The sequence below is a fragment of the Entamoeba dispar genome, genomic scaffold (assembly GCF_000209125.1).
Source record: "Entamoeba dispar SAW760 scf_1105229459693 genomic scaffold, whole genome shotgun sequence".
Taxonomy (NCBI): domain Eukaryota; phylum Evosea; order Mastigamoebida; family Endamoebidae; genus Entamoeba; species Entamoeba dispar.
The window spans coordinates 1-8,737 of record NW_001853820.1 but is presented as its reverse complement, the minus strand read 5'-3'; the positions used below and the strand labels follow the sequence as shown (position 1 = coordinate 8,737).

Genomic DNA, 8,737 nt, shown 5'->3' with positions numbered 1-8,737 from the left:
TGACACAACCAAAATTTAATAAATAAATTAATGATTTAGTTTTTGACATGTTATTCAAAGGGGTGTTGTCATTCCTTCTCAAAGAAAACTACTTTGTCTAACACTTTTTATAGTCTTTACTTTTTTCATAACCATATTTTTTTATTCCTTCTCTTTTTAAAGTATGTGCTTTTAACATTGTTAACTCTTTATAAGCAATGAGATAAATATTTATTTTCTTAAATCTTTATTTAACTGAGTTTGGGAAAGATCTTAAAAAATTTTTCTTAACAAAAATAAACCACATTTTGTCATCTCACAAAATCATTAAATTTCAATCTTATAGAGTTAGTCTAACTCCGTATCTTTGGCATATTCTATAATCAAATGCCTACCATAGAAATGACTATTTTTAAGTGCTGCCATAGCGTTTGCAGCCTCTTGTTTTGTAGCATATTCTACAAAGGCAAAACCTTTATTTTGTCCATCCACCTTCTTAGGAAGACGTACACCACGAAGAGTGCCATAAGTTCTAAATAGTTCTCTAACTTCTTTAATGTTAGTTTCAAATGGTACATTTTTAACTAACAACTTATTTGACACTTTGTGTTCTTCAATTTCTTTTCTTTCTTTATGGTCTTCGTCTTTGACTTTAGGCTGAGATATTTCAATCTGAACTGCATGCCCATCAATAACTTTTCCCTGTAATGTTTTAATAGCGTTGATGGCATCTTCATGCCTAGCATATTCAACAAAACCAAATCCGGAATTTTTCTCAACCTTCTTATCTTTTGTTTTAGATAAAGTAACTGCCAAAACTCTTCCACATTTTTCAAATACCTTTCTAATAACATCTTCTTTTGTTTTAAAGCTAAGATTTTTAATATACAATGTCTTACTACCTTCTTCGACAAGTTCTGGTTGGTCAGTTTTAGTAATAGCTTTATCTTCCTCTTGTTTTGTTTTGCCTTCCTCTTGTTTCTTTTTATCTTCTTTTTGTTTTGTTTTATCTTCTTTTTTCTTTTGGTCATCTTCTTTCTGTTTTGTTTTTGATTGTTGTTCTTGTGTAAGTTTTTCTTCTTCCATCTTTTTATTAAGTTTTTCTTCATCAAAGACTTTTTCTGGAGCCCATTCAAGATATAAAGGAATACCTCTATACCTTGAATAAACCAATCTTTTGAATGCGGTTTTAGCATCGTTTGCAATTTCAAATTCGACTAATGCCAATGCCTTACTTTTTGGCATTAAAAATTGTTTTAAGGTTCCAAATTTTTCAAATAAACTTTTTACTTCCAGGTCTATAGCACTTGCTGCAATGTTCTTAACAATAATAATATTATTACTACGCTTTTCTTTCATTCCATTTTCTAGAACAGCACAATTAACTCCATTTTCTTCTAACCATTTTTTTGTTTGATTAATAACATAATTTTCGGCTAATGCGACACGAACAGCCATTGACTCAGCATTAACATCTAAAATCTCTTCTTTTTTCATTCCTAATTCTTCTGCTACAGCACTTACTGCAGTATCTTGTCTCATATATAATGTTGACCAATTAAATTGATTTCCCGCTTTAGCCTTTAATTCATTTTGTTTCTTTTCTTTATAATTTTTACTTTCTCCAGTTTGTTGGCTAGAATATGGATCAGCTTTAGCATATGTCACATGAACAATTCTTCCTTTTATAAATTTATTATCCATTTCATTACAAGCTTTTACTGCATCTTGAGGAACAACAAACAAAACAAAACCAAATCCTTTTGATTTTTTCGTGATTTTATCAATTGGAAGATGTATTTCTGCAATATTGCCAAATCGATCAAATTCTTTTCTGATATCATCTTCTGTACAATTAAATGGAAGGTTAGTAATATAAATCCTTCCTTCTTCCCAATCTTTAACGTCAATTTCGTCCATACTTTTTTGATGTTCTTGTTCATTAATCATTTCTTCATCTTCTTCCATTTGTTGATTATTTTGGTCATCTTCTGAATCAGTTTTTTTTTTCTTACCGTCATCTAGTTTAGGTCTTCTTTCATTTGCAATTTTTTTTAATTCATCAAGACTTGAAGAGACCTTCTTCTTTTTAATTGTTGGTGTTTCATGTTTTGTAGGAATAATTTTTCTTTTTTTGTCATTAGAAAATGACGATGATCCAACACTATATTTTGACCAAGGTCTTTCGATAGTTTGGTCTCCAATAGCTTTTGCTAATGAAACTTGTAATTTTGAAGATTGAATATAAGCACCATTCATTTTTGTTATTGCGGTTTGTGCTTGGTCTTCATTTTCAAAACCAATAAAACCAAATTTACGTGAAACTCCTTGAGGAGTACGCATAACTTTACAATCAGTAATTCCACCAAATTTTTCGAATTGTTGTTTAAGAATTTTTTCGTCTGCCCGTTCAGGGAGATTCTTAATAATAATACGACTCATAATTAATGTATATCAAGTTCTAATCAATAATGATTAAAACAAGGGTTTATCTTCTTCTAAATGTTTTAAAATTTAAAATAAAAAATAAAAAAGGTTTTATCCAGAAACAATTAAGTATTTATGTAATTTCTCTATTAATGAGAATTTAAAAGATTTGTTTGATGTATTATTCTTCACTCTTAAAAGAAACAAATAAAGTAAACACGTAAATTAATCCAAACGTCTCAATTTAAATGTTTGATGGATAAAGGAAAACTTTAAGGTTTTGTCCCATTGCTTTTGGTGGAAGGTTGTGTAAAAATCTTGCTTTAACAACTCCATGATTTCCATGTGGTGCAACAATTTTACCAAAGATAGCACGAATAGCTGGTTTGTTACTTCCTTTCTTAACATTTACTTTGTAAACATAAGCAACACGTTTTCCAATGTAGAATGGAGTATCTTCTTTTGTATTTACTCCACTAATTTGAAGAAGAGCAACGTTTGGGTATTGATTTCTTTGAGCACGTTGGAATCCCATAAACACAGCATTAACGTGAAGTCTGCACTTGGACATGTTTTCCTTTTTGATCAATTTTCTAGTAACCCTTTGTCTTTTTTTCAGTTCATAGAATCATTTATTATAATTCTTTTTATTAGAATTTATAGTTTTATTTTTTTTTTTATGAAAATTATTAAAAAATTTAACATTTTTACAATGAAACAATTAAATAAAAAATTATTATAAAAATACTATTATTTTATTATATTCTATCCATTTATTGAGGAATGAAACTCATTAATAACAGAATGTCTCAATTTACTATCATTATAATTGATAATTTTGAAGATAAAAGAATTAAAACATTTTCAGTTGAGAAGGCATTAAATGGTATAAAAATTGGAAGACATAAATCGTGTGATATTGTTTTAAGTAGTTTAATGATAAGTAATTTTCATTGTATCATAAAGATTCAGTCAAAAGAAATGAAAAATGTTATTGTTTATGATACTAGTTCAAATGGTACTCAATATAAAGATGAAGATATTGGAAAAGGAAATAATATTATAATACCATTTGATGATAAAATATCAATAAATATGGCACCGAGTTTGTTAACTTATAAGAAAGTTTATAAAGGTAGTATTATAAATATTTATTAATAGACGACTTTTATAATATTACTTTTTCTACAGAATGTATAAATACTCCAAGTGAAGTTATTGTCAAAGGAGTTGATTTATTGTGTTATGAAAGATATAATATTATTAAAAGACTTGGTGAGTTTGTTATTCTAATTTACAAAGAAAAATGAAAGAAAAAGTATTTATCTATTAGTGGACAGTATAGTAAAGTATATAAAGCAATTATTAAATCAACTAATTCAATTGTTGCCTTAAAAATTCTTAATCAAACAAGAGAAAGATTTACATTAGATGAAGTTTCAAGAAGAGAATTAGAAATAATGAAAAAAATAAAACACGAAAATGTTGTATCATTTAGAGAATGTTTTGAAACTAAACAAAACACAATATTTGAAGTTGATTTTTGTGAAGGAGCTGATTTATTTAGTCGAATTATAACAACTGGAAAGATGGATGAACATGAGGGGGCATTTATTTTTATGCAACTATTAGAAGGAATGAATTATCTTCATTCTCAACACATCATCCATAGAGATTTAAAGCCTGAAAATATTTTATTAAAAGAGAATAAACCATATCCTACAATTAAAATTGGTGATTTTGGAATGGCTAAAATTTCACAATACGGAACTACATCTTGTGGGACTACTCAATATGCAGCACCAGAAGTAATTTTACCAACATCTGGAAGATTACAATATACAAAAGAATGTGATATATGGTCAATAGGAATAATACTATATATTATATTGTCAGGAACACATCCATTTAGTATGGAAGATGAAAATTTATTATATAAACAAATTAAAGATGCTCAATTCAATTTTAAAGATGCAATTTGGGATGTAGTTTCCAAAGAACCTAAAGAACTAATCAAATCAATGATTATCGTTGATCCACTTAAAAGAGCTAGTATTGCATCAATGTTAGACTGTGAATGGATTAAGAAAAATTCTGTATATTTCCCTGATAAAAAAAAGCGTTCAAGTGAAGGAGAAGAACCTGAAATAAAAAAGATTGATACTACAATTCAAATAGACAGTAGAGAAAAAGTTTAAAGTATTATTATAACAACAACAAAATCAATTGAACTTTTTATTACTTAAAAATTTTAGTTCATTCAAACATGAAAACAAATCCACACCTACTTGATGGTATTATTATATTTGAATCTGATTCTAATACAAAAGAAGTTATACCTGAATTATTTGAATATCCTAAACATTTTAAAGAATATTGTCAAAATATAGAAGAAAATCAATATGAGGCTATTGTATTTACTGACCAAAATAACTGTAGATGGTATGGACACTTATATGGACTAACTCAAACACATTCAATACTTATATTTAGTCATAGGTTTGTACTTTAATTGAAGAATTAATTAATTAATTGACATATAGGGTTTGGATCACTTGTTTTCGATATTTAATGAATATTATCAAACACTTATATATTGACAATAAACCACTTTTTTATCAAACTATTAATTATCTTATTCGTTATAATATTCAACCTTCAACATCATCTTTGTATTATCCAGATTCACAAATTAATTTTCAATTTAATAATATTAATCAATCAATTGAAACTGATGCTTTTAGTTTTCTTTCTAAAATATCAGAAAATACATTACGATGTTTATTTGCAAGTATTTTAAATGAACGAAGAGTTGTAATAATTGGACAAAATCCAAGTGAATTTTCTGTTGTTGTTTTATTGTTATTAGAAATACTCATTCCATTTGAATGGCAACACATTATTATAACTCATCTTCCGGTTTCTATGGTATCACTACTTCAATCACCACTACCTTTTATTATTGGAATGAAAACAAACGAATTTACTCAAATGTCAAATGAAGTTGTTGTTTTTAATATTGATACATTAACAATTCAAGCTACTGATATAAAGTTAGTTCAAACAGATATTGATTCATTTCCAATAAGATCATTTAATATTTTATATGAATCAATTAAACGGTCTATAACTTTAGAAAAAAGAGAACAAAGGAATGCAATTAAAAGTGCATTTAGTTCATTTTTATTCCCAATTTATAGTCAAATCACTAAGTACATTACATTAAAAGAAAATCTTAATACATTAGATGCTTATTTTGATGAACATTTATATATTCGATCTTCTAATGATGACATTAAACAATTCTTAAAGGCATTTATGAAAACTACTTTGATGCAACAATATATTGAAATAACAAAAGAAGATTATATACGATATCCTGTTCCATCAAAAATAAAAAATTAAATCTTTTTTATCCAAAAATTAGGGTTTTCTTTCTTATTCAATTACATTGTTATTGTTGTTTACATGACTCAAACAATTCCTAATAAACCAATTATTCTTAGTAAAGAACGTGTTGCATTATTAAGACAACGAGAACAACTACCAATTCGACAATCAAAAGACGATATTATCTCTGAATTAAAAAAACATCAAACAATGGTTGTGGTTGGTGAAACTGGATGTGGTAAAACTACTCAACTACCTCAATTTATTTTGGAATCAAATATTTGTGAAGGAAAGAAAATTGGAGTTACTCAACCAAGAAGAGTTGCTGCTATTACTTTAGCAGAACGTGTTTCAAAAGAAGTTGGATGTCGTGTAGGAACTACAGTTGGTTATAGAGTTAGGTTTGAAGAAAAAATGTCAAAAGATACAAAGATAGAATATCTTACTGATGGTATGTTATTGAGAACTGCGTTACTTGACCCTGATTTAAAATCTTATGGAGTAATTGTTTTAGATGAGGCTCATGAAAGAACAGTTCATACCGATATTCTTATTGGATTGTTGAGAGGAATTTTAAGAAGAAGAAAAGATTTAAAAGTAGTTGTTATGAGTGCTACATTAGATTCTCAATTATTTAGTAACTTTTTTGCTGGACCAACATTAACAATTGCGGGAAGACAACACCCTATTGAATTGTTTCATTTAACTGAATCTGAAGATTCTCCTGTTGATGCTTCTATCACTGCTATATTACAACTTCATATGAGTGCTGGTCCTGGAGATATTTTAGTATTTTTACCTGGTCAAGATGCTATTGAGTCTGTTGAAGCTGCATTGCTAGAACGAATGAAGAATGCTCCAGCAACAGTAAAACCAATTCAAGTTCTTCCTTTATATGCTGCATTACCACCAGAACAGCAACTTCTTATTTTTTCACCACCTCCTCCAGATACAAGAAAGATTGTATTAAGTACTAATATAGCAGAAACATCTGTTACTATTCCAGGAATGAGATTTGTTATTGATACAGGTCTTGTTAAAGAAAAAGAATATCAATCAAAAATAGGAATGGAGGCTCTTAAAACTACTTGGGTTTCAAAAGCCCAAGCAATGCAAAGGGCTGGTCGTGCAGGAAGAGAAGCACCAGGACAGTGTTATAGATTATACACATCAAAAAGGTTTAGTGAGTTCAGTGCAACTACAACACCAGAAATTCAACGATGTTCATTAGATGGTGTAGTCTTACAATTAAAAGCCTTAAATGTTATTGACGTGACTCAGTTTGATTTTCTTCAACCACCATCAGGGGATAGTATTTCTAGAGCAGAAATTAATTTATCCAAATTAGGGGCGTTAGAAAATGGTCGTATCACTCCATTGGGTAAAGTCATGGTTGCTCTTCCTGTTGCTCCTCCATTTGCTAGAACTATAATTGCTGCAGCACAATCTAATTGTCTTGCTCATATTTTATGTATTGTTGCTATGTTAGCTGTTGACACACAATTTTTTGTTTCAGCACCATCTATTAGGGAAAAAGCACAACAGTCAATGAGAATGTATTCATCTGATAATGGGGATCATTTTATGTTATTATCTTTGTATTTAGCTTTTAAGAAAGTTGGTGTTAATAGAAGAAAAAGGTGGTGTGTTGAAAATGCATTAAATTATAAAGCATTAAATACAGCATTATCTACACATGACCAATTAGTTCAATATTGTGTTGGGATATTGGATAAAGAGCTAAAAGGATCAACTGCGAAAGAACAATGTACTGAAGAAAATATGAAAAGAATTATTAACGAAGCAATTCCAGAGACAATTATTAAAAGTATCAAAAAAGCATTTTTAGTTGGATTTCCAGATAACGTAGCTATTAGACAGCCCGATAATACGTACCTCACAACAACTCAAAAAATAGTTCATATTCATCCAAGTAGTTGTGTACATAACAAAAAACAAAAATATGTTCTTTTTGCTGAACTAGTTTATACAACAAAACCTTTTATTCGTTCAGTTCTTTCTTTAGAATCTGAATTGATTCAAGAAGAAATGCCAAATTTAATTCATGATTGATTGATTTGATATTTAGTTAATAAATAAGTTTTAAAGAAAAGAAGTCAATTAATTATCCTTAATAGAAATTATTGGAAGATATTCAATATCATCAAATGAAAATACTGCTTTTGTTGTTGAAGTAGGATGAATTTTCATTAATTTCATTGCAGTCAACATATTAGACATTGATATTTTATATAACATTCCAACCATTTCGTTAGGAAGATAATTATTTTTATTATTTAATTTAATTTCTTCAATAATTTCTTTACATTTTTTCAGTTCATTAACAGAATCAATAATAATTAATCCTGGTTGAATGTTATTATTACGTTGTTCTTCATATTTTTCAAATGGAATATATTGTGGTGTATGACATTTTTCAAATGCAGAAAATCTAAGTTCATAACGATATTTATTATTACCAAGTAAAAATTCTGGTGATTTGATAATATTCATTTTATTTAATGCTAAAAGTAATTTAGTAATTCCACTGATTAATGTTTTATATAATAAAATAGTTAATTGTTCCATATTTGGTGTTAGTTTTGATGGTTTGATATTTTTTGATTTTTTTGATATTGAATACATTCTTCTATCCATATCTAATTGTATTCTAAATTCATTTAAGTGTTCATATGACATACTAAATAAAATAGAAATATACCAGTAAATCATATGATATTCATAATCACTATATAATTTTAATGAAATACCAATTAAAAGATATTTTATCATTAATGAAAATTTTATTTGCATAAGATATCCATTAATATAATGTCCTGGCATTATAAATTGTGGTTTAAATGTTGGTGGGTGATATTTTTGTATTTGTTGTAAATCAAATTGATATGCATCATTATGTGTCATTTCAATACTTCAAGTA

The 8,737-nt window shown here is 27.8% G+C and overlaps 6 protein-coding genes across 6 annotated transcripts, besides 7 other annotated features; 3 read left to right on the top strand and 3 right to left on the bottom strand.

Moving 5' to 3' along the window:
• Nucleotides 1–10: 10 nt before the first annotated feature.
• Nucleotides 11–32: a sequence feature (AT_rich).
• A 295-nt stretch (nucleotides 33–327) lies between these two features.
• On the bottom strand, nucleotides 328–2,421 carry EDI_178050 (uncharacterized protein; the record flags this gene model as incomplete). Its single annotated transcript, XM_001736119.1, has 1 exon — nucleotides 328–2,421. One exon carries the CDS (start codon nucleotides 2,419–2,421, stop codon nucleotides 328–330), a length of 2,094 nt encoding a protein of 697 aa, XP_001736171.1.
• Nucleotides 921–1,089: a microsatellite.
• Nucleotides 2,422–2,484: 63 nt separating the features above from the next.
• Nucleotides 2,485–2,513: a sequence feature (AT_rich).
• Nucleotides 2,514–2,650: 137 nt separating this feature from the next.
• Nucleotides 2,651–2,977, bottom strand: EDI_178040 (60S ribosomal protein L35A-3, putative; the record flags this gene model as incomplete). The annotated part of the gene is made up of 1 exon (XM_001736118.1): nucleotides 2,651–2,977. The coding sequence occupies one exon, from the start codon at nucleotides 2,975–2,977 to the stop codon at nucleotides 2,651–2,653; it is 327 nt and encodes a 108-aa protein (XP_001736170.1).
• Nucleotides 2,978–3,036: 59 nt separating this feature from the next.
• Nucleotides 3,037–3,171: a sequence feature (AT_rich).
• Nucleotides 3,172–3,210: 39 nt separating this feature from the next.
• On the top strand, nucleotides 3,211–4,604 carry EDI_178030 (serine/threonine protein kinase cds1, putative; the record flags this gene model as incomplete). The annotated part of the gene is made up of 3 exons (XM_001736117.1): nucleotides 3,211–3,511; nucleotides 3,568–3,685; nucleotides 3,740–4,604. 3 exons carry the CDS (start codon nucleotides 3,211–3,213, stop codon nucleotides 4,602–4,604), a joined length of 1,284 nt encoding a protein of 427 aa, XP_001736169.1.
• Nucleotides 3,546–3,566: a sequence feature (AT_rich).
• Nucleotides 4,605–4,672: 68 nt separating the features above from the next.
• On the top strand, nucleotides 4,673–5,811 carry EDI_178020 (denn domain-containing protein, putative; the record flags this gene model as incomplete). Its single annotated transcript, XM_001736116.1, has 2 exons — nucleotides 4,673–4,905; nucleotides 4,950–5,811. 2 exons carry the CDS (start codon nucleotides 4,673–4,675, stop codon nucleotides 5,809–5,811), a joined length of 1,095 nt encoding a protein of 364 aa, XP_001736168.1.
• Nucleotides 5,096–5,124: a sequence feature (AT_rich).
• A 63-nt stretch (nucleotides 5,812–5,874) lies between the features above and the next one.
• Nucleotides 5,875–7,869, top strand: EDI_178010 (ATP-dependent RNA helicase, putative; the record flags this gene model as incomplete). Its single annotated transcript, XM_001736115.1, has 1 exon — nucleotides 5,875–7,869. The coding sequence occupies one exon, from the start codon at nucleotides 5,875–5,877 to the stop codon at nucleotides 7,867–7,869; it is 1,995 nt and encodes a 664-aa protein (XP_001736167.1).
• A 48-nt stretch (nucleotides 7,870–7,917) lies between these two features.
• Nucleotides 7,918–8,640, bottom strand: EDI_178000 (uncharacterized protein; the record flags this gene model as incomplete). Its single annotated transcript, XM_001736114.1, has 1 exon — nucleotides 7,918–8,640. One exon carries the CDS (start codon nucleotides 8,638–8,640, stop codon nucleotides 7,918–7,920), a length of 723 nt encoding a protein of 240 aa, XP_001736166.1.
• Nucleotides 8,077–8,105: a sequence feature (AT_rich).
• Nucleotides 8,641–8,737: the final 97 nt, after the last annotated feature.